We start from the raw sequence: 26,072 nt of genomic DNA on the forward strand, positions 1-26,072 counted from the left end.
AAAACTACAAATTGCTACCACTACTACTAATTTATGACAACACCAAAGATCAGCTCCAAACACTGTCTCAAGCAACGGTAATCTTCTCTCACTCTGCACACATAACTAACTGTGCTTTGCGACTGTCAGTTGTCATCAATCTTACAGTTAGAAGAAAGAATTAACTCAGCAAAAAATTTTCCAAAAAAAATAACCATTATTTGTGACAATTGAGTGTACAGGATGCTCACAATGTCTATAATACAAAAAAATATGTAACAGACATTTTAAAAAAGAGATATGTTAAGTTCACTCCACAGGTCCTAAGTGAAGTGATCCTCACAGGTGTGTAATAAGTCAGAAAAAAATCTGAACTAAATAAAGCCCTGGGACACAACAGAGTTACTGAAGAGATTAAGAGTGCATTGAAGGTGGAACCAGAATCTTCATACCTGCTAGGTGTACATTATGTAACTGTGGGGACCCTAAACTAGGCAGGTAACAGTGACGAGGAGTTAAAAAAATTGTAGTGCACTAGTGCACTAAATCCATTGATGTCCTTTTTTCTGCATACTAAACTAAATAAAGCGATCAGTTGATAGGACACAGCCTGAGACATCAAGGATCAGTTAATATGGCAATGAAGGGTAGTACGGGTGTTCAGAAAAATTGTAGGTGGAGACCAAGGCTTGGCTACAGTAAACAGGTTCAAGTGGATGTAGACTATAGTAACTGTACAGAGACTAGTGCAGTGAGGTGCATTAAACCAGTCTTTGAACTGAAGTCTGCAACAAGTAGTTCAATGTTAGTATTCCTAGCATTTCTACTATGAGAGAAGCGTAACTTCATTTGTAGCTAGTGGAAATATACTCATGCTCATAAATCAAGGATAATTGCAGAATGTGGTGCCACACAATGTGGCACTACACAAAACTGGCACTAACAGCATAGGCACATAGGGAACACACACGACACAGATCTGTAAGTCCACGGTATTGGTGATAAGTTGAGAAAACCATCCCAAAACATATGTGCTACAAAACGCCACTGTTTCCTGTGCCTATATCCTGACATCAATATGGGATATGATCACCATGCACATGTACAAAGGCCGCACAATGAGTTGGCATACCTTGGATCAGGTGGTCGAGCAGCTGCTGGGGTATAGCCTCCCATTCTTGCACCAGTGCCTGTCGGAGCTCCTGAAGTGTCCTCGGGGTTTGAAGAAGTGTAGCAGTACGTCGACTGAGAGCATCCCAGATGTGCTCAATGGGACTTAGGTCTGGAGAACAGCAGGCCACTCTATTCACCTGATATCTTCCGTTTCAAGGTACTCCCTCCATGATGGGCAGCTCTGTGGGGCCCGTGCAATATCATCCACGAGGAGGAAGGTGTGAACCCCACTGCACTCCTGAAAAGGCAGACATACTGGTGCAAAATGACATCCCAATACACGTGACCTGTTACAGTTCCTCTGTCAAAGACATGCAGGGGTGTACGTGCACCAATCATAATCCCACCCCACACCGTCAAACCACGACCTCCATACAGGTCCCTTTCAAGGACATTAGGGGTTGTATCTGGTTCCTGATTCACGCCAGATGGAAAACCCGGCAAGAATCAGTGTTCAGACTATACCTGGACCCATCTGTGAACATGCACCTTATGGTCATACTCCGAGGTGATTTAAACCTGCAAACCAGAGTGCTGTTTCACCATGTATCAGGATTATCCTTAATTTATGAGTATAAGAGTATAAGTGAAGATGCTGAAAAGTTCCTGACTTTGCTTAGAAAGGGTATAGCTAGAGTTTTTAAGGTACTCATTTATTCAATATATTCTCCCCTGTGAATGATACACTTGGAACATTGTTGTTGCAGCCTTTTCTAGTCCATGCAAATAAGTCGTGTTCAGTCGCGAAACCAGCACTCAGCAGCCTCCTGAAGATAGTTACTCTTCGGGTGTTTCTTCAAATTTTAGAAACAGATTTTAATCCAAAGGGGTTAGGTCCTGGCACATAGGGAGGATGGTTGACAAGTTGCAAGTCTAGGATCATCAATTTGGCAGCCACGATGTTGTCATGCAACAAAAGGATTCCCTTTGGTAAACTTCCCTTGGCATTTATTCTTAACTGCTTCCCTCAACTGATCCAGCAGATAGTGTAATATTGTCCAATTATTGTAGGTCCCCAAGGTAAATAGTCCACCAACACAATTCCATCTTTGTCCTGGAAAACAGACATTATCATTTTTTGGCTGATTACTGAGTGTGAAACTCCTCCAGCCATAGGGACCAAATGTAACACAATTCTTTTGATTGTTCCTTGGTTTCAGAGTCACAAATGTCAAGCCAGGTTTCATCCTCAGTCACTAACCTCGCCAAAAAGGTCTCTATAGCTTCAAAATGACTTTCAGTGTCTCACTGTGTTCCTTCCACTGATCACAGTTCAAATACGATTTAGCACCCATTTCGCTGAAAGCTTGCACATGTCTAGGATTGTGGTTATAATGAAAACATGCTCCCAGGAGATGTCCAGCATCTTGGCTATCTTTCTGGTAGATATTTGTAGGTCCTGAAGAATCGTCTCAAGGACAGGATAGCATCCAATGTTGCAATATCTAGTGAAGTTTGAGAGCAACCACTGCTGGGCTTGTGTTCAGTGGTCAGTCTTGAAACTAGATGTCAAAGTCTTTGCAGTGCTATAGGAACCAGTATTTTTGACATCTCAGTGTGAATGTCCTTTGTGAACTTGAGAAACGAAACTTCATAACAGCTCATTACTCCCATGACGACAAACTTACTTGTGACCTTGCCATCTTGGTTATCAGCTGCAACAGTACACATTGTATCAATAATTAACACCTGATATTTACACTGTTACATGTTAAGATTACAAACTTCCAAATGAACCGCCAATTGTTGTTTTATTTCAACTGTAGGGCAGCGATGCCAGGAACTTTTCGGCATCCTCCCATAAACAGATAACTGTTTTAGTTCGTTATGCATGCTTTGTTGCACATTCAATGTGTAACTGCTGTTCTTTCTGGACAGGATGGCGTGTCAGAGGAAGAAATCACTTCTCCACATGATGCAGTGCACATAAAGGAAGAACCTGTAAGTAATACAAACATACAAAAGTTGCCATATATTTTTGTAGAATTGGTACTTTTGTTGATATGTCATAATAGAAGCAATAGCTGGATATGTTCCAATCTCTGCCATCTCCTACAGTTTTTACCCTCTACAACTCTCTCTAGCTGCAGGGAAGTTATTCCTCAATGTCTTTATACGTGTCCCATCATCCTGTCACTTCTTCTTGTCAGTGTTATCCACACATTCATCACCTCACTAATTCTGTGAATAACCTCCTCATTCCCTATCTTATCAGTCCACCTACCTTCCAAAATATTTCTGTAGCACCACATCTCAAACACTTTGATTCTCTTCTGTTCCGGTTTTCCCACAGTCCATGTTTCATTAGTATACAATTCTGCTTTCTCAAAAATTTGTGCCTCAAATAAATTTCAATGTTTGATACTAGATGACTTTCTTCATTCAGGAATGCCCTCTTAGCGTCTACATGTTTGATTTTTACATCCTCCTTGCTTCATCTGTCACATGTTATTTTTAGATTCTAATTTTTATGTTAAGCTTCTCTCTATTCTAATTCTGCTAACTATCCTTAGTTTCATCTTCCTTTACTTCACTCTGAATCCAAAATGTGTGCTCATTACTGTTCATTACATTAAACAGGTACTGCAATTGTTCCTAACTTTCACTGACAACACATACTCGGACATAATTTTGAAACAATGATTGTAGATCACTTGAAAATGAAAATGCTTATGATCCTCAAACAGCTGTAGTGTACTCAGAAGGAAATAAAGAGCAGTCATATGGTGAAATCATTATGATTTAGTTGAGTCTAGATAACTGTGAATCCTAATACTGTGGAAAACCAAGACTGGGACGATGTCTTCCCTCCAGACTGACTGGCTAAAATGCGCACGCATACACACATGCCTAACCCCCTGCCCCCCCCCCCCCCCCCCCCTACACAAACACACACACACACACACACACACACACACACACACACACACACACACACACAGAGAGAGAGAGAGAGAGAGAGAGAGAGAGAGAGAGAGAGAGCGCTACATTATCATGGCCATAGCACTACATCACCACACTGATGGGGTAAGGAGTTGCATCTGGTGGAGTGGGTGACAAGAAAATTGAGGAGGAGAGGGATGGGAGCCACGAAGGAAGAAAGACTTATGGCTCAAAGAGAGGGAGAGGCATCAAAAGGACACAGGGACTGAGATCTGTCTTATGCACTCAACCAGCTTGTCCTACTTGATTCCCATCACACACATGTCCCACCCTAACATGAGCAGTATGACCTGTGAAAGCATTTGTGTCATATACCAGCTCTGTTGTAACGTCTGGACAGCCATTTAGGTGGGTGTGACGTCTAGCCAGCCATTCGGCCCAGTCCGGTAAATGGCTACCACTAAACTGTGGCTGGGAGCACAGTAGACTAATAGGGTTAGAACATGCTGCCAAGCACAGTGTGCTTGTATCCAAAGGACACTTCGTAACCTGTGCCAACTACGAGGGCTGATCAACAGAGACTCAGACTGATTCTTTTTTTGTGTTATGTTTATTATGTCATTTCACTGTTTACAAGATATTTTTCATAGTACTTCCCTCCAACTTGAATGCACTTTGTATAACATCCGTACCAGTCCTCGAACACGCGGCGCGTGCCATTCATCATCAGGTCCTTAGAATTGTCTCACTTTACTCGATCATTGGTTCAGAGTTCTCAAATTGAATGTCCCAAAGCTTTGACTTTAGTGACGGGAATGAAAAAAGAGGGCAATCACAGGCTGCGAGATCAAGGGCTATAAGGCAGAGTTCTCAAATTGAATGTCCCAAAGCTTTGACTTTAGTGACGGGAATGAAAAAAGAGGGCAATCACAGGCTGCGAGATCAAGGGCTATAAGGCAGATGCGGTACACAGGTAATGCTGAATTGAACCAGAAACTGCAAGAGTTGATTTGTGACACGAGGACACACATTTTCATGATGAAGTTGCCACTCAGTCCAAGAAAGTTCTGGTCATTTCCTTGCAATGTGCTTATTCAGTTTAGCCAATACTGATGTATAATATGCTGCTGTAACAGAAGTGTGAGGGAGAACTGCATACTGATAAATCGTTCCATGACAGTCAAAAAAAATGTGATCACCATCGATTCCACTGCAGATGGAGCAACTTTCACCTCGTTTTAGTGTTCGAGAACCTGGTGATTTCCACACCATTCTGTGTCATTTTCCTTCAGGATCATAATGAAAAAGGTATGATGTATCAGTGGTGGTAATCGATTCCCTTCCGATGTTGAGCGCCCATAATCCCCAACACACACACACACGCACACACACGCACACACACACACACACACACACACACACACACACACTCGATTCCCTTCCAACAACAAAGAGACTCAGTGTTGTGTTGGCAGAAGAGCCAACACCGTGTTACTAGAGGAGACCGAAATGCACGCGTTTTAGCTCACACAGGCTGGCATGAGGAGGGAAGGACTATACTTACGTGAGGTCTGGAACATGACAAGGAATTAGAATTCAGAAAGCGGACGTAATTAGTTTGATACTTAACTTTAATCCATTAATGATGAACGTCGCTCTTGACGGTACGTGATTCACAATATTATCTGTTAGTAACTGAACATGGCGCCTTGCTAGGTCGTAGCAAATGACGTAGCTGAAGGCTATGCTAAACTGTCGTCTCTGCAAATGAGAGTGTATGTAGTCAGTGAACCATCGCTAGCAAAGTCGGCTGTGCAACTGCGCCGAATGCTAGGGAGTCTCTCTAGACTGGACCTGCCGTGTGGCGGCGCTCGGTCTGCAATCACTGACAGTGGCGACACGCGGGTCCGAGGTATACTAACGGACCGCGGCCGATTTAAAGGCTACCACCTAGCAAGTGTGGTGTCTGGCGGTGACACCACACTCAGCACCTCATGGCTTGTCTCTGTTCGCACAACCTTTTGTTCGGGGGCGAACAGATGTGGCACCCGACAGGCATAAACACAGATCATATGGAGATGATTGTGCATAATGTTAAGAACACTACCATATGGAATTCTCAACAATTCACTGAGTTATATAATGTTATCCACTGATCCTCTCAAACAGTCACAGCAGCTGTGTTGATGGTGACTTCTGTCACAGCAGAATCCAAAACACCAAGCCCACCTTGCAAGACAGACTAGTTGACCTCCATCGAAGTCCGTGAACCACTTAAACAATGTTGCACAAGGCATTGCATCTTCGTCATGTGCTTGCTGCAGCTTTTCATAAGTTTCAGAGTCTGTATCCTTTGCATCACCTCCACTGTTCGATAAGCAAAATACAAAAAGTATTACAAAGTAGAGCATTACTGCCAACTTATTGCTATAAGAGTACTGCTGCCTATGGACACTATACATAAAAACCCACTCTTTTCAAATATTCATGGTGCACATAGGAAACTATCGCAGAAGCTACAGGAAAAAATCAATGGGTCTTTGTTGGCCAGCTCTTGTAAATACTCTTCCTCAATACCAGCTTTTCTGAATAGCATAGATGGTAGTTATCCTTAGAACACATCTTGAACTCGCAATGCTGCTTGCCTAAATTTCCAACAGGTCCTGTTGCACATGTCGGACACTGGTTCAACATCAGGAGAAAAGAAGGCATTCCAGGCTATTTTTGACCTATCATCGAATATTCTACTCACGTCTAGACTCTGCATCTGCAAAGTTGTCATGAATATATTATCAGTGATCACTGTTTCTTGTTTGGGGAGTCAATAGATGTATCAGTATGTGAGTAGCCCAGAAAAAGAATTACAAAGTCATGGTTCATTTGTGACCTGGGCAGTAGGGGAGTGAGGATTCCCACAGAATAGCACTTACTGTTTCACAGCATGCTTTGTTCCAGTAGAAAAATCATAACTGGTACAAAGGAGCTTCTGTAGATCAGTTAATTTCTGAATATTTGCAAGCTGGAGAATTTGGTTTTATGTGAAAAGTACTGGGCCAGAAAACAGAGAGGCATTTCTTTCACTGCTTCAGAGGACATAACTTTCGATGTTGAAAGCATTAGTCCAAGACAAATTCTAATACAGCAGTTCTGTACTTTGCCTACTTTGGTGAGTGCTGACTCAATGCCACTGTAGTGAAAGACAGCGCAACGATCAAATTGAGGTGACGCTAGCAATCGGTATAGGGATAAATGCCCTACCAAGTACAAGCCAATGCATAGAGAAAGTTTATCACTATTTTAGCCTTTAAAGATGATGTCTGATGTTTCCACATCATGTCAGCTGTAAATTCCAGGAATTGTGCAGTCAAAGTTATTGATACGGCCTCCCAACATCATCCACAAAGCAGGGTGCTTGAAACACTAGTGAGGTTTGGTAGGTGATACCGCTGACACTTTCTTTTTTGTCAGCCAACCTGATGCATCATCCAGTATTTGTATAAAAACACACATCATCCTTCATTTTTATGTAGTTTCACTTATTTTCTTGTTGTCATCACTTTAGTGAAATTACAAATCATTTTTGCAGCAGGAAATTATATTTTTCTGCAAATTCTTCAAAATCATTCTTAATTGCATTATTGTGTGCATTAATATCAGTATCAGTAAGATTTAAACACCTCTTATCGTGAGTGCCATGGGCATAGCCATAAATGTTTAATCGTCATTTCAAAAAATATAAGTTACATACCTTTTTTGTTTTCTGGGAGGCACATGTCTGTATTCCTGGGTACAGCAACAATGAACCATCACGTGCTGGAGTGGTGGTGGTCAAACAAGCCTACTGAGCATGGTGGTGTAGTGGTTAGCATACTAGACTTGCGTTCAGGAGGTCGATGGTTAAAACTCGTTTCTGGCCACCCTGATTTAGGTTTTCCATGATTTCCCTAAACCACATCAAGGAAATGCCAGGATGGTTTCTTTGAAAGGGCATGGCTGTTTTTCTTCCCCATCCTTTCCTAACACAAGTGTGTGCTTTGTCTCTAGTGAACTCATTGTTGAGGAGACATTAAAAACTAATCTTCTCCTCCTCCTCCTCCTCCTCCTCCTCCTCCTCCCACCCAAACAAGTCTGTCTGATGAAGAACAAAGTAGCAGATTATCTCTCTGTGAAGAATTAACTGCATCAATAACACAAAACACCACACACTACGAAAAATCATTACAGTATTAATTACAGTTTGTCACTGGACAAAATTCACTCGAAGACAAAAAAAACACGCACACCATGAAGAAATTATCTGAATGGGATGGAAATGAATAGATGTGATGTACATGTAAAAGCAGCTGATTACAATTTCAGAGAAATCGGATGATTTATTCCGGAGAGAGAATATCACAAATTGAGCAACACAGTAATGCATTGGCCCACCCCTGGCCCTTTTGCAAGCTGTTATTTGGCATGATAGTGATTGATAGAGCTGTTGGATGTCCTCGTGAGGGATATCATGCCTCATTCTGCACGATTGGCATGTTAGATCGTAAAAATCCTGAAATGGTTGGAGGGCACTGCCCATCATGCTCCAAACATTCTCAGTTGGAGAGAGATCCAGTGACCTTGCTGGCTGAGGTAGGGTTTAGCAAGCATGAAGACAAACAGTAGAAACTATCACTGTTTGCGGGCAGGCATTATCTTGCTGTAGTGTAAGACTGGATGGCTTGCCATGAAGTGCAACTAAACAGGGCATAGAAAATCATCAATGTACCGCTATACTGTAAGAGTGTCCTGGATGGCAACTGAATGGGTCCTGATATGAAAAGAAATGACATCCCCAAACAATCACTCCTGGTTGTCAGACTGTGTGGACGGGAACAGCCAATGTTCAGGGAATCTCCAGACACGTCTTTAGCCTGAAATCTCATTGACTGGAGTAGAATTGTATTCATTGCTGAGCCCCAGTGACCAGCAAAGACATGTCCAGGGATGCCCCGGATGGCAGTGGGTACTAAACTGATTCGTCCACAATACAGCCGGCTGCTTGGAGTTTTGGTCATGGGCACCACTTCTTTTCCCATATGGTAGTCATCTGCAGCACCTTTATAGTGTGGGGCTACTTCGACAATATTTTACACCCCACTTTGTTGCCTTGCGTGGCAAGCCATCCTTGACTTACATTTCAGCAAGATAATGCCTGCCCGCACACAGCAAGAGTTTATACTCCTTATCTTCATGCTTGCCAAACCCTAACCTGGCCAACCGAGTTACCGGATCTCACTCCAGTTGAGAATATTTGCAGCAATATGGGCAGGAACCTCCAACCATCTTGAAATTTTGACGATCTAGCGTACCAGTAGGGCAGAATTTGGCATGATCTCCCTCAGGAGGACATCCAACAACTCTATTAATCCATGCTGAGCTGAATAACTGCTTGCATAAGAGCCAGATGTGGACCAATATCTTACTGACTTGCTTAATTTGTGACACTCTTTCTCTGGAATAAATGGCCAATTTCTTCTGAAATTGTAATCACTTGTTTGTCTGTACATTTTATATCACATCTACCTCATGGTGTGTTGTCTTTTAAGTGCGTAATTAATGTGTGATTGTTCAGAAGAAACAGATAATGGTGTCAGGTGCAGTTATTCGCAAAGGTACACAGTCTAATTGGCCAGTGGTTCGCACACCTACTGCATTCAGTGGAGCTATCAATGTCATTCCTTTCAGTGGCTGCTGCAAGGCAGGCCTCAGTGGGATGAATTCACGGTCCTATGCTGTAGAACATTTAACAGCAAAATTCATTCATCATTTTGTGTAATAGCCTTTGGGTGAATTTTCCTGTTTGTAAACCTGAAGTTAGAAATTACTTCAGCAGTCTGTGAACAGAGACATTAAGAATATTTCTTGCTAGTCAACCACTTTCTAATCTTGGTGTCTCCATAATCTGCCAGTTGTTAACCACTGCAGTTTGTCTATTAAACTATGTCACATTTATCTATCGCTGCACGACCAGACGCCCTGGCCTAACTGTATATGTATGAGATGGAAAATTCAGTTCAAAAAATTGTTAATTCCACAAAAGCAGGATGGACTGATAAGTACTTACATTCAGGGAACTTGTCTTCCATTCCTCTCAGTAAGACAAATAAAAATAGACACTACTCCTTACAAGTTGAAATAACCCAATAACTTACAAAAAGATGCCCTGTATAATCTATCTCCATTATTTATATGTTGAAAATGTCATAAAGATGACAAAAATTATTGCCAAAACTCTTCAAAATAAAAAGTAAAAAAAGCTATTTGAGGTACAATGCTCTTTAGCAAGAATAGATGACAACCTACAATCTGAGGCTATACCTACTTGTAAAAATATATATATATATAACTTTAATATCTGCACATTTTGGAGAAAATTTAATAGCCAAGATTGCATTCCATACTATTTATTCCTGATTACTGGTTTTAACAATTAAGACCATCATCTTCTGATGTTGTTGTTGTTGTTGTTGTGGTCCTCAGTCCTGAGACTGGCTTGATGCAGCTCTCCATGCTACTCTATCCTGTGCAAGCTTCTTCATCTCCCAGTACTTACTGCAACCTACATCCTTCTGAATCTGCTTAGTGTATTCATCTCTTGGTCTCCCTCTATGATTTTTACCCTCCACGCAGCCCTCCAATACTAAATTTGTGATCCCTCAATGTCTCAGAACATGTCCTACCAACCGATCCCTTCTTCTAGTCAAGTTGTGCCACAAACTCCTCTTCTCCCCAATCCTATTCAATACCTCCTCATTAGTTATGTGATCTGCCCATCTAATCTTCAGCATTCTTCTGTAGCACCACATTTCAAAATCTTCTATTCTCTTCTTGTCTGAACCATTTATTGTCCATGTTTCACTTCCATACATAGCTACACTCCATACAAATACTTTCAGAAACGACTTCCTGACATTTAAATCTATACTCAATGTTAACAACTTTCTCTTCTTCAGAAACGCTTTCTTTCCCATTGCCAGACTACATTTTGTATCCTCTCTACTTCGACAATCATCAGTTATTTTGCTCCCCAAATAGCAAAACTCCTTTACTACTTTAAGTCTCTCTTTGACCATCACCCGACTTAATTCGACTACATTCCATTATACTCATTTTGCTTTTGTTGTTGTTCATTTTATATCTTCCTTTCAAGACACTGTCCATTCCCTTGAACTGCTCTTCCAAGTCCTTTGCTGTCTCTGACAGAATTACAATGTCATCGGCGAACCTCAAAGTTTCTATTTCTTCTCCATGGATTTTAATACATACTCCAAATTTTTCTTTTGTTTCCTTTACTGCTTGCTCAATATACAAATTGAATAACATCAGGGAGAGGCTAAAACCCTGTCTTGCTCCCTTCCCAACCACTGCTTCCCTTTCATGCCCCTCGACTCTTATAACTGCGATCTGGTTTCTGTACAAATTGTAAATAGCCTTTCGCTCCCTGTATTTTACCCCTGCCACTTTCAGAATTTGAAAGAGAATATTCCAGTCATCATTGTCAAAAGCTTTCTCTAAGTCTACTAATGCTAGAAACATAGGTTTTCCTTTCCTTAATCTTTGTTCTAAGATAAGTCGTAGGGTCAGTATTGCCTCACGTGTTCCCATATTTGTACGGAATCCAAACTGATCTTCCCCGAGGTCGGCTTCTACCAGTTTTTCCATTCGTCTGTAAAGGATTCGCGCTAGTATTTTGCAGCCGTGCCTTATTAAACTGATAGTTCGGTAATTTTCACATCTGTCAACACCTGCTTTCTTTGGGATTGGAATTATTATATTATTCTTGTAATCTGAGGGTATTTCACCTGTCTCATACATTTTGCTCACCAGATAGTAGAGTTTTGTCAGGACTGGCTCTCCCAAGGCTGTTAGTTGTTCTAATGGAATGTTGTGTATTCCCGGGGTCTTGTTTCGACTTAGGTGTTTCACTGCTCTATCAAACTCTTCACGCGCTATCATATCTCCCATTTCATCTTCATCTACATCCTCTTCCCTTTCTATAACATTGCCCTCAAGTACATCACCATTGTATAGTCCCTCTATATACTCCCACCTTTCTGCTTTCCGTTCTTTGCTTAGAACTGTTTTTCCATCTGAGCTCTTGATATTCATACAAGTGGTTCTCTTTTCTCCAAAGGTCTCTTTAATTTTCCTGTAAGCAGCATCTATCTTACCCCCTAGTGAGATAAGCCTCTCCATCCTTACATTTGTCCTCTAGCCATGCCTGCTTAGCCATTTTACATTTCCTGTCGATCTAATTTATGTTTGTATTCCTTTTTGCCTGCTTCATTTAATATATTTTTATGTTTTCTCCTTTCATCAATTAAATTCAATATTTCTTCTGTTACCCAAGGATTTCTACTAGCCCTCGTCTTTTTACCTACTTGATCCTCTGCTGCCTTCACTACTTCATCCCTCAAAGCTACCCATTCTTCTTCTACTGTATTTCTTTCCCCCATTCCCGTCAGTTGTTCCCTTATGCTCTCCCTGAAACTCTGTACAACCTCTGGTTCTTTCAGTTTATCCAGGTCCCATCTCCTTAAATTCCCACCTTTTTGCAGTTTCTTCAGTTTTAATCTACAGTTCATAACCAATAGATTGTGGTCAGAGTCCACATCTGCCCCTGGAAATGTCTTACAATTTAACACCTGGTTCCTAAATCTCTGTCTTACCATTATATAATCTATCTGAAACCTGTCAGTATCTCCAGGCTTATTCCATATATACAACCTTCTTTTATGATTTTTGAACCAAGTGTTAGCTATGATTAAGTTGTGCTCTGTGCAGAATCTACCAGGTGGCTTCATCTTTCATTTCTTACCCCCAATCCATATTCATCTATGTTTTCCTCTCTCCATTTTCCTACTATCGAATTCCAGTCACCCATGACTAATAAATTTTCGTCTCCCTTCACTATCTGAATAATTTATTTTATCTCATCATACATTTCTTCAATTTCTTCATCATCTGCAGAGCTAGTTGGCATATAGACTTGTACCACTGTCTTAGGCGTGGGCTTCATACCTATCTTGGCCACAATAATGCGTTCACTATGTTGTTTGTAGTAGCTTACCCGAACTTCTATTTTTTTATTCATTATTAAACCTACTCCTGCATTACCCCTATTTGATTTTGTATTTATAACCCTGTATTCATCTGACCAAAAGTCTTGTTCCTCCTGCCACTGAATTTCGCTAATTCCCACTATATCTAACTTTAACCTATCCATTTCCCTTTTTAAATTTTCTAACCTACCTGTCCGATTAAGGGATCTGACATTCCATGCTCCGATCCGTAGAATGCCAGTTTTCTTTCTCCTGATAACGACGTTCTCTTGAGTAGTCCCGGCCCGGAGATCCGAATGGGGAACTATTTTACATCTGGAATATTTTACCCAAGAGGACACCATCATCATTTATCCATACAGTAAAGCTGCATGCCCTCGGGAAAAATTACGGCTGTAGTTTCCCCTTGCTTTCAGCCGTTCGCAGTACCAGTACAGCAAAGCTGTTTTGGTTAGTGTTACAAGGCCAGATCAGTCAATCCTCCAGATTGTTGCCCCTGCAACTACTGAAAAGGCTGCTGCCTCTCTTCAGGAACCATAGTTTTGTCTGGCCTCTCCACAGATACCCCTCCGTTGTGGTTGCACCTACGGTACGGCTATCTGTATCACTGAGGCACACACAAGCCTCCCCACCAATGGCAAGGTCTGTGGTTCACTTGGGGGGGGGGGGGGGGGGGGGGGGGAGGTGGGCATCTGATATTAAAAAAAAAAAAAAAAATATGTTATATTCCCCATTCCATTACAATTGTGTCACACATACCATGTTGACATTCTATTGTATATTATGTAGCACATTCCACACAGGTTAGTTAAAAGTCAAAACCAGTTTGTTACAAATGAAAACAATACAGTTAAAAAGCACCTTCTGTCCAAACACACAACATTCTGCTGATTCTTATTAGATATTGAACTATGTAGCAGTGCATATTTCTTCACTAGTTTTATGGATTAACATTCCTTGAAGTACACAGTTCAACTGACTGACAGTAATTCATAGATAAGACATGTCTTATTCTTTAAAACTGTACACCGGAAATGAGTCATTAAAATGAATACAGTACACTTGCACTCCCGCACCGCAATCACCTTTCGTTCTCACCCCAGACTCTTTGTGTTTCTCTCTTTTGATCTGTCAGTATGTTTCTACATCTCCAAACATCTTGCTAAACTTCCAAAAATTCCAAGTACTTCAATTTACAAATTCATTTAAAGACACGTCATCACATTCTTAGGTTTGTGGAAAATAGATTTAAATAACATGTTAATAAATGTGCAAATTCACAGCATCAGAAAAAAATTAAAATAGCAGTTCCATTAATATCAACTCCATGACATAAACAGAAACAGAGTCGCACAAAGAAACAAAGTTACAGAATCTATTGTACAATAACTCTTTTAATGTACCAAGAAAATAAAACAGAAAATTATGGGAAAGAAAGACAGGAAAAATAAAAAACAATGTTTATTGTGCTCTTCACTTTCTATAACATTCCCTTCCAGTTCATTTCCCTTGTATAGTTCATGTTTATACTACAGCAACCTTTCAGCTTTCACTTCTTCGCTTAGTGTTGGCTTTCCCTCTGGGTTCTCGATATTCATACAGCTGCTTCTCTTTTCTCCAAAAGCCTCTTTAATTTTGCTGTTGGCAGTATCTATCTTTCCCCTCATTGTACACAATTTTATAGAGGTATATTTGTACTCTAGTGATTTTGCATTTTTTGACTGTCTGATTTTTTAGATTTTTGTATTCCCTCTCACCTCCTTCATTTGCTGCATTATTATATTTTCTTATTTCATGAGTTAAATACAATATCACCTCTGATACCAAAAGATTGGTACTAGACATCATCTTTTCACCTATTTCATCCATTCCATTATTATTTCATCTCTCAAAAGCTATCTATTTGTTTTTAATTGCATCCCTTTCCCCAGCTTCAGTCAATCGTTGCCTAATGCTCCCTTTGAAACTCCCAACAACGCCCGGTGCTTTCAGCGTACCCAGGTCCCATTTCTTTAATTTCTTACCATTTTGCAGTTTTAATGTACAGTTCATAACCGATAAATTATGTTCACATCTCCTCATGAAAATGTCCAACAGTTTAAACTCTGGTTTTGAAATCTCTGTCTTACAATTATATAATCATTCCGAAACTTTCCAGTGTCTTCAAGTCTCTTCCAGGTATACAATCTTCTTTCGTGGTTGATAAGCCGAGTTTTATTATTATTATTATTTATTATTATTATTATTATTATTGTAAATTATTCTCTGTGCAAAATTCTACTACGCAGGCTCCTCTTTCACCCCCTCCCCCTTACCCCACCCCCAATTCATATATGCCTACTATTTTCCTTTCTCTTCCTTTTCACACTTATGGATTCCAGTCCCCGACAACTAAGAAATTTTCCTTCCTCTGTACTATCTTAGTTTGGTCTCTTCATTATCTGCTTAGTTATTTGACGTATACAAGGTGATCAGAAAAAATCTGAAAAGCTTGTAAGGGTGTTGCAGGGTAGCATGTGCTGAGAAATAATTTTTAAGAAAAAAAATGATATATTGCACTGTCTCAGAGTTAATCAACATTGGAATTGAGAAATGAGGGTGTGGTGTGCGCAAATTCCAGTGGCCTGCTAGATACAGTTAGTGTCAGTTGTCCTCGTAGCACAGATGATAGTGCACAGGACTGTTCTCCAATTTTTGTGTCACTCTCTTGTTTGGTTTGAGGAAACCAAACAAAGGACAAATTTGCCAACACCGTCTCTGGCAGGCCACTTGAATTTGCATGTGCTGTTTCTCAGCACAATCTACCACGCAACAGCCTTACAAGCTTTTCAGACTGTTTCTAAACACCCTGTATATAAACTTATACTGCTGGGGTGGGTGTTGACTTGATTTCCGTTTTGGCTACGATTATGCGTTCACTTCTCTTTTCGTAGAAGTTTACCTACATTACTGTTCTTTTATTCATTATTTCACCTATACACCTACACATACATTACTTCTGTTTGATGTTGCATTTATAACTCTGTTCACATGTGTGCAGTAGTCCCTGTTTGTCCAGCTACAGAACTTCACTAATTCCCACTATATCTGACTTCAACCCATCCATCTCACCTGTGGGACACATTTCTTTGGTTCTCACTCTGTTGTTACTTCTGGGTCTGTTACATCTATCATCTGGACTGGATGGAGAGTCACCTGATCTAAAAATATCTTGTGTGTACCCCCATACAGTTCCCTACGCGGGCAGCAGCCTCTGATGTGTTGTGCACACATGACCCATTTAGGGGGACTTTACAGTTCTCAACCCTATGGCATAGATGTAGGAAGTAGCAGCCTAGATTGCCACAGAACCTTCCACTTGACTCGGGAGGTGGCCACAATCAGCTCCTGGAACAATGCTTCAAATTGTGGGCATGGCTTGTCATCTCAGTCTTTTCTGCCAGTCATTGGAATGATGCAAGTGTGGTATCAGAACACAGATGACAGGAATTGTTTGTTCCAACATATGCCAGAATATGTAGTTTGTTGTGCTCTGTTCCATCAATGACTTCCAGAACAGCTGCTCCAACATTTTGAATGAGGCCCACAGGCATACACACTGATTGCAACTGGTGTTTCTTCTAATTCCTTGCTGCCATTTCTACACTAGGTACCATTATTTACCACACAACAGAACTCCCAACTTGTTTGTGGGATAGAGGTGCTTTATTTTGAGTGACCTGTTCATGGTTTCCTAACATTCTAGAGTATGAGATGTAATTAATGGCTTTTTCTGAATAGGTGTGAAAATATTCTTAAATTTCTCATTCTTTCTGCCAGTTGGCCATTTCACAGAGCAGAAGTATTTGTGAGAGTCAGAAATTTTTATATATCATGGTGCAAAATGGTGAGATTTTTATTGTGCTGAATATAGTTATTTGCTTATCTGTCTTTCAGATTGAGCTTTTATTTAATTCAGTATAATCATCATTCATCCATGCTGAGGGTTCAGACCTATTCTAGTTTTATGAGTCACTCCTTTGCTTGTATGGTTAGTTGGCACTGCTTTTCCCAAATCACATTATACCATCTTTTTGGGTTGCGTGACTTCTTCTGTTTGTTCCACATGTTGGAAGCTCCTCATGTGTGTTATTTGGGACATTATGTCAGAAGTGACATCCTTGGCATTTCTTGCAAATTTCATTTCAGCTGTCTGAATGAACATTATTTTATTAGCTGTGCTAATGGTCCATGTTCCAGTACCCACAGCAGTAATTGATCTGTTATTATTGTCATTATTATTAATGTTCTTAATCCTTTCAGGAGTTCCAAAGTGAAGTGGAGTTGACAAGTTGTGCCAGTGAACCAGAAAGGTATTGTACAGTTGCAGTTATTTTTAATTTGATATACTGACACTTTAAAATTCCCCATTTTTCTTGCTTTCTCTCTTATCCTCTTTAATCTAAAAATCTGTCAACACCTTCTATGCTATTTTTGATGGCTAACCATTTATTAATTCCCAAGTTCTGTGAAATTAATTTCTATTTGCAAACTGCATATAGTATTTTTCAATTCTGTTATAAATACAAGAACTGTCCTGAAAGTAACCTTTGTTAGACAGTAGATAAAATATTGGAATCATTATGGGAAGCTTATTGGAAAAATTTTAAAGCTGCTAATAATCTTTAGTATTTCTCCTCTACATAAGTAACCATTCAGATTTAAGTATTTATCATAGATCTTAACAAGTTCACAAATTCCCTGTGCATAAAATTCTGCTGTCACAGATTACAGCCTTTCCAATGACAGTATCCTGAAATTCATCATCTAGGTCAAAATGTCTGGAGCCAAAGCAAGGCTGTGCTGTAGAGTGAATGCTCGAAGATCCCATTTAAACTGAACTGATGCAACAACTCTCCCCTCCATGCCCCCTCCCTTCCCAGGCAGAATGCACACTGCATTTTTGTGCAAAATTGTGACACCCATATTCAAGAGATACAACATTGGTTGTTTTGAATGGATTTTCTCAGTTCTGACTGGAGACCAGTTTTGATCTTACAAGGGGAAGGCCTCAGACACGGCCAACCGATTAGTCTCAGATTTGGCAGGTTGCTTGTGTACAACCTAAAATGAAGGAATCTAAGATATTTTGGGTCAACACCCCTGCGTTTTTGAGAAAATCACCCCTAAAGGTTATGATGAGCAATCAACTCAAAATTGGCGGGATCGGTAGATAATTGTAAATAAGGCATTTTTCATCATCAGGTATGGGGTCCGAAAATGCATACTTTTCCAGAAATCGAGGTAAGGAACTTTTACAACTGCCGCCTCTACCCTCATGGTAAATGCTTTTTGCTGACAGCACCGATAGTGCAACGGCTAAGGAAAAATTCAAATGAAAAGAATAACATCCACTAGGTTTCTTCGAGATTCAAGCCCGAGTTTTCCGATTCCCAGCCAGTTACCTTGGCCGTTGCGCTATCGGTGAAAAGCGTTTACCATGTGGGTACAGAAGTGGCAGTTGTAAAAGTTTCTTTCCTTGATTTCTGGAAAATTTTGCATTTGCGGACCTCATACATGATGATGAAAAATGCTCTATTTACAATTATCTATCAATCCCACCAATTTTGAGTCGATTGCTCGTCATAACCTTTAGGGGTGATTTTCTCAAAATTGTGGGGGTGTTGACCCAAAATATCTTAGAGTCATTCGTTTTAGGTTGTACACAAGCGAGTTGCCAAATTTGAGCCGAATTGGTTGACTGTGTCTGAGGCCTTCCCCTTGTTAATTGAGAAAATCTTGCGTCAGCTGAATGCGTTTCAGCATTGACTTGAGTTAGTGTGGGGCAAGTTTGGCAACACTGCTGAGGCATATGTCTACATGATTGTTGCCCCTTGATTGCTGACATTAACTATGCATTGTAAATACACAGTATGTATTATTGGAGGTTTTGTGTTGTAGAAACGGCAGGAAATAAGTGCAAGAAACTTTTCAGACTTCTTCAAAAAATATATCCACAGTCAAAAAACATTGAAATAATCAGACATCCATAAGAAGTTCTCAGATATATGTAAAGTAACTTAAAAAAAACAACATTATAATTGTTTGTAATTGGCAGCCTTGAACATAAAACACTTCTACCACAGCAGCCCGGAATGCTAGAAAACAGCACGTGGCAGATTCAGATGGCATAGTTTCAAAATGGTGTGCTTTACAGTTATCAGTTTAACCAATCTCATACCGAGTACATCGTTTAGCAGTTAATAACTCACATCCACAGTCTACTGTTGGCCTTCAGGTGGCTCGGCCAATTTGACTCCGAATGCAAACTATAGACAACAGAGTTTCAGAAGTTTGCTGAACATGTTGAAAACAAACATAATACATATCACTGTCCATGGACTTGCACAGATTTCTGTGCAATATTTGGCAAGTTTTAAATCCATTGCTATTCATTGCTAAAGAAACTATCAGCTCGGAGAGCAGCAGAAGTATGTATTTCATTGTCTGTTAGATAGAGCTGTCATGCACAAGCAGGTTTGTTTGAACTCCACAGTAATTTAATGGGCATGGTCCTTTTGGATGTGGAATACCCATACCATCCTCAGGCATTGGGACTGAGAGAGGTGGTGCAGTGTTTAGCACACTGGACTCTCATTCAGAAAGACATCAGTTCAAATACTTATCTAGCCAACCAGATTTAGGTTTTTGGTGATTTGCATGAATTTTGCCAGGCAAATGCCAGGATGATACCTTTGAGAAGAACATGGTTGATTTCCTTCCCCATCATTTTGTAATCCATTCTAATGAAACCCATACAGATATGTGGTGACCTGCAATTTAATGTCACCAAGTTATGATGCAACTCGGCATTTTGCACATTAACAAATATTGCCAGAGGCAGTAGGATTGGCAAGTGAAAGGCTGGGGGAGGGAATTTAAGCACTGGCCTGAGAGCAAGTTGCAGACCTTAAGCACTGTAGTCTATCAGGTAACCACAGAGCCACCAAAATCATTTCTTCCTAACAGATGTCTAATAAATATCACATCTGTAGTTGACTTACATATGCTTACTGTTTCTGTTTATCAACATAGCAGCTTAATTGTGTGTTCAGAAGTAAAACGTTTTAATCAGTTACTGCTATTCAAGCCTAGAGAACATTTTGTAAGAGATTATTGTCTACATTTTGTGTACTATGGATAGTTGTTATTACCTTTCCTTATTCTATCATGGAGTCTATTAAATGTTGACATTGACATTAATTGACAGTCATTTTACTAAATGAGAATAACTTGGCATCAACTGTATTAGAGACAGATGTTCTACTTGATGGTGGCATATGAAAATTTTTGTCAGACTGGGACTCAAACCTGGATTTCCCACTTATTGCAAGTGGTCGCCATACCACTAGGTTATCTGTGAATACCTCTTGGACCATCCCAAGTGCCATACTGTCTACATTTGTATACCATAGTTTCTTACTTTCATCACTGAATGCTAGCAGCTTGATTCTGTATTCCCACATTAGTGAAGTAAGGCTGCAGGGAATTGAGACCTATGAACTATTATATAGTGCCCATCTCGGCATGTAATGTTTACATTGATGATCATTGACAGCCATTCAAAATTAGATCAAAATAAATTTGCTGAATGTGAATAACTTGGTGTCACTTGTATTAGGCACAAATGTTCCAACTGTTGGCGATGTGAAAATTGCACTGGACTGGATTCAAAACTGGATTTCCCGCCTGTTGTGAGCGGTCACCTTACTATTAGGCTATCTGTGCATGACTTCCAGACCGACCAAAGCTTAGAGACTAATGTATAGGTATGCAGACAGTGTGACATTTTGAAGTTAAGGTTGGTTTGGGAGGTGTGCACTGACTGTCTATTTGTAAGGCAACCACTTGCAATAAGCAGGAAATTTGGGTTTGAGTACCCGTCTGGCACAAATTTTCACATTTCATCAGCTGGTAGAACATCAGAGCCTAATACAGCTGATGCCAAGTTATTCACATTCAATGACTTTATTTCGATCTATTAAATGTCTTTAGTTTAAACACATTAATTATTAGTCATCTCTAAGAATTGTTGAGAGATCATTTATTATCTGCTCTTATTACTAATGTTACTGGTAATTTACTTAACCTAACTCAACTGATTGGGGGGGGGGGGGGGGGGGGGGGGGGATCTGACTTCAGTGGTGTAGGAGTGTTGTCTTCACATCTTTACCTGCCTGTTCTTGTTTTAATAACCTCTTCACTATTTACCTGATTTCAATGCATTTGTCCGAAACAAAATTTGTTGTTTTGTAACAACTATGTTGTGAACTTACAGTTGCAGTTGAACTGGACCTGATCCAATTTTCCCAACCAAAGATGATCCTAGTTCACAGTGATATAATCTGAGATTAGGAGTTATACAACAAAGATTTCAGAATTCAGTTTGATCAGAGTTAGTTTTTTGTGCTAATGTAAGGGTATGTTTATGCAGCAGCCTCACTGCTATCACCTTGCTGCTCGCCAGGAATCTTGTTACGTTTATGCTGTTGCCTCAATGTTCACCAGGAGTAGTTACCCTGTAGCTGTTCACATATCTAGCATAGTGTTAGCAGTGCCAAACATGGAACTGCTAGAGTGACCTCAAAATAGCCATATGCTGTTCAAGTTTCAGGATGCACAGCAATGGTTGCAGCACGAAACGGAGACCAGCTCGATATCGTCATCTGGTGAGGATTGTGGTTAGCTGTGGGGTGAACAGTGATGGTGCAGCTTAAGTGGTTCGGTAAGACTCAGTGGGCTCATTTCATTATTGCCAGGCTGTGGTGGAGAGCAGCAAGGTGGCAGCATAAATGCAACCTAAGATCAGCTGCTTTATAGACCGGGCTCTTAACATCTCACAGTAAATTTCAGCATTGGTAGTACTTTCAAGTCCCATATATCAAAATCTTTATGGTTGACGAAGTGTGTCATGCCGTTTTGCTTTGTTGTGTGCAGCGGTATAACGCCCCTCACCATTGAATGCTGTTTCATCTCCCCGTTAGCATAGGAAATCCATGTCTTCTCAGTGGCCAAATTCAGTTTAGTAGGCCTTCTCTCCTATGTCATTACAAAAAAGAAGCAATCATCCACTGAGTTTTTTTGTTCTTAGCAAGAAGTTTTGGACCCATTGAGTGCAGAACGTGTGGTAACCCAAATTTTTAGCCATAAACTCATTCAAAACACTGATAAACGTCTGGAGAGTTTTCCTTGAGCTGGTATCTTGAAATGGAAGTTTTCACAAATTTCTTATCAATTTTATGCAACAGTTTGTTGCACATTCCAGACATAAGGCCACTTTAGTCATCGTGAATATTTGTCCTCCCATTCCAAAAAAAATGACACCGTTGACACAGAACACCCTTTTTCAACACATTCAGTCCACATACAGCACAATTTTTCTAACAAGTGCCAACAGCTATGAGATTATATACAACTAAAATCATATTAATGAATGGATTTCACATTTGCTGTGATTTTCAGTTGTAATGATCACTTCGAATGGCCAATGGGGTGAACAAGAAGCCCCTGTTGTAACTTTAAACACACAGATGTACTGTGTTTTGGAAATCTTCCAGTGACCTCGCCCCCCTCCCCCCCCTCCCCCTCCCTACTATGCACTGCTTCCAGTCTTTGCCTTTATGACAGTTTGAACACTGCTGGCGGCACACTTTCTGTGAGATGTCTGGGTATCCATGGAGGAATGGTTGCCCATTCGACCTAAAGAGCTAAAACCAGTAGATTGTGGTTTTATTTATTCATAATTATAGGCTGTTATCTGCAAAGCTAAAATAGGGTATACAAATAACATTTTCTTGGATAGTAATAAATTAATACATAAACTACTTCTTTCTGATACTTTATATTAGAACTACTTCTACTACCACAAAACTACAATAAAACTCTTAACCAGTTACCCAACTAGTAACACTATTATAAGCCCTACGTAATCTGTTAGTTCATTCTTTTGATGCATTTAACTTGTAGATGGTTGTTTCCATTATTGGATCCACCCTCACACTACCCCGGTCAGCAGCTATTGTCTGCTCGATTCCTCGGGTGTCGGGCAGCACATCAGCAGCGTTTCCACAACAGCAAGCAATTTCACCCATCACTGTTATGTCATAAAGTCCACACTTCCATGATTACTAGCACCGCAACAATGTAGATTCTTCATAATCTATTTCATTGGGTGGTCACCAGCCCTGTTATCTTGTCTCCATCTGCAGAGTATGTTGTCTATCCTGGATGGCAGTTTGCTGACCTATGGTTGAATGCCATGTGAAGTCTCCCTTGATCTTCTTGGACACTGCAGCTGCAGTATCGACCAAGATGTACCAGGCTGATTCGCTCCTTAGAACTGCTTTATGACCAATATCCTTAATACCTGATGTCCATAACCCACTACATCTTCATAGAGCATGCAGTCCCTCAGTGTGTGTGCTGCTGTGCCCACACTGCTGCAGGCACAGCTATCATTCATCTGTATTTTGATGTTGTATAGATATGTAGCGTACAGGCCACCACCAGTCAAGTAATCTATCAGTCCACTCAGAGGTTAAGAAATCTCGCTTGTAATCTCTCCTTGATGTTAGGGAGAAATTTGTATGTGCTCCTGGCTGTGCCTGAAGTGTCCCATTCATTTTGCCACAGTTGTCTTTTATTACATCTTTGAATTGGCTTCAGTTCCAAGCATCCTCCGTACTTCCATTTGATAGCCTTTCTTTAATCAGTAAAAGGCTCCCCATTTCCTGATTTCCAAGTCCAGTGGATATATACCTAGAATTACTAACAAAGAATCATTTGGGGTAGTGCAGTTGGTATTTGTTAATCTTAGTAGCACTCCTTGTTGAACTCTTCTCACTAATAAGGCTGAGTTCACTTGCTGCAATCTATGAGCTCACACCATATCCTATGACTGACAGTAATATGGATTGGTGGTATACTCTTGATTGTTTTTGAGGGAAGCCAAAATTGCCCCTGTGTGTTATAATTTTATTCATCACATTTGTACCTTTTCTGCCTGCTCCTTCTATATGATACACTTTTTTTTTTTTTTTTTTTTACTTCAATCAGGCCATTCCATTTCAGGAATGTAATTGTCAACAAATGATTGCATCGGAGATGCAGCTTCATGACAGGGTGCATTGTCATAAAGTCATCATCTCCAAACTGTTCCTCTACTCTAATCAGTAGACAACCTTGTAAAAATACTAATTTCAAGTTTTCTTAAGTGCAAGAAGGGGATCATATCCTAACTATGAAAAGCACCCTCATACTGTAACATTTCCTCCAGTGTGTAATCTCCCCCCTATTTCCTAATTCCATCTATTGTCCATTTTAATCTTTTATGAAGATTTGAGAGGAGCGAATATTACAATTAACTTTCTAGTTTACTTAGCTTTTTGTGTGCAGTTGGATCCAGTTCTTCTTGCCTAAGAGTCTGATTTTGGAAGCTAAAAGTGTCACATTTTAGGTCCTCACAGTTGGATTGATCTAAATAAATTTGAAGATTGTTGTTGCAGAATATTTCTTTTTATGTAAATATATTTTTTCACATTTTAGTATATCATACAATCTTTTGATTTTTCACATTAACAAAGCTGAAATTACATTGTTTGCACAAAAATACCTCTGATCACATCAGAGCCATGCTTACGACTCTCACACTCCGCAGAAAGAATCATTTTCGAAATGAATTCCAATTTTTCTTAACAAATTAATTTCTACAAGTTTCTGTTACATTGTTACTTTCAATTATTATTTCATAAATAAATCCAGAAATAAACGTAGTAACCAGTACAGTATTGCGTAATTAATAATAGAAATTTTAAGTGTGCCATTCGTTTGTAATTTCATATGTTTCCAAAAGAAAAAAATTTTAACTGTACATCAAAACTAGTACTTATCGATTATAAATCAAGACTAAAACATTTTATAAAGTAATCCATTTACATAAATATTAGCTTGAAATGTAACATATTGTGTATAAAATTGATGAAAATTTTCAGAAAAGCAACTGAAATAATACTGACCTGTCCAGAATTTGAAAAATAATCCTGGTGTCGACAACTACTGTTGAGGGAAAGCAATGCTAGAGGAGGATGTCGTGTTACAAGTGTTCTCAATACACTTGATGAAAGGTAATTTTCTCCAGGCATTCACCAGATCCAAAATCGTCCATCATGTTGCCGCAAGGTATAGTGTGATAATTATTCCAAATCACTGTCCAGTGGCATGACTGTTAACACCATCTCGTGTGTCGCTTATCAGGAGCTGTTTGACCATTGCAGCCCATTCTTCTTAACTCCATGTGTTCAGTCATTCTGCTAGTTGCATGCTGATAGCACGTTGGAACTCGAGTGATTCCTTCCACTGATTTCGTGCAATTTTTTGCAACCACCCAACCACCCTCTGCAATGCACAATGGTCGCTGTCTGTCAGTATGTGAGGTCTCGCTGGTCTCAGTTTAGTTGCGGTTGTTCCTTCACATTTCTTCTTCACAGTCACATCACCAACAGTCAATGTGGGTAGTTTTAGAAGGGTTTAAATGTCCCTCGTAGATTTGTTACTTGGGTGACATCGAATGACTAGTCCACGTTCGAAGTCACGGAACTCTCCTCCTAGAGAAATTCTGCTTTTACTGATTTTCTATTGACAACACAATACTCTGCACTTCCTTTTATGCTGGTAGGTCTGCCTTTAATGACATGTAGTGGTCAAATCCGCGTTACATATGGTATCTGGATACATTTGGTCAGGTAGTGTAGTTAATGTTATAACTGGCATTTTGAGTCAGAGATGCTAAAACTATTCATTTTGAGTCATAGATGCTAAAACTATTGTTGTTATGTTCTGTTCGAAAAAGTTGCAGCAGTAAAAATTAAGCACAAAATATAATTATTTATTTTCAAGTCACAC

The 26,072-nt window shown here is 39.9% G+C and overlaps 1 protein-coding gene across 1 annotated transcript in view; it reads left to right on the forward strand.

Annotated features, from left to right (window-relative positions):
* The window catches only part of LOC124717157, a 98,789-nt gene that overhangs the window by 63,085 nt on the left and 9,632 nt on the right, over positions 1-26,072 (forward strand). Inside the window, exons 5-7 of the mRNA XM_047243926.1 lie at positions 3,031-3,093; positions 17,436-17,485; positions 25,163-25,294. Of these exons, the coding sequence (XP_047099882.1) occupies positions 3,031-3,093; positions 17,436-17,485; positions 25,163-25,208 (159 nt within the window). The 3' untranslated portion in view covers positions 25,209-25,294. The remainder of the gene's footprint in view (positions 1-3,030; positions 3,094-17,435; positions 17,486-25,162; positions 25,295-26,072) is intronic.

The sequence above is a fragment of the Schistocerca piceifrons genome, chromosome 9 (assembly GCF_021461385.2).
Source record: "Schistocerca piceifrons isolate TAMUIC-IGC-003096 chromosome 9, iqSchPice1.1, whole genome shotgun sequence".
Taxonomy (NCBI): Eukaryota; Metazoa; Arthropoda; class Insecta; order Orthoptera; family Acrididae; genus Schistocerca; species Schistocerca piceifrons.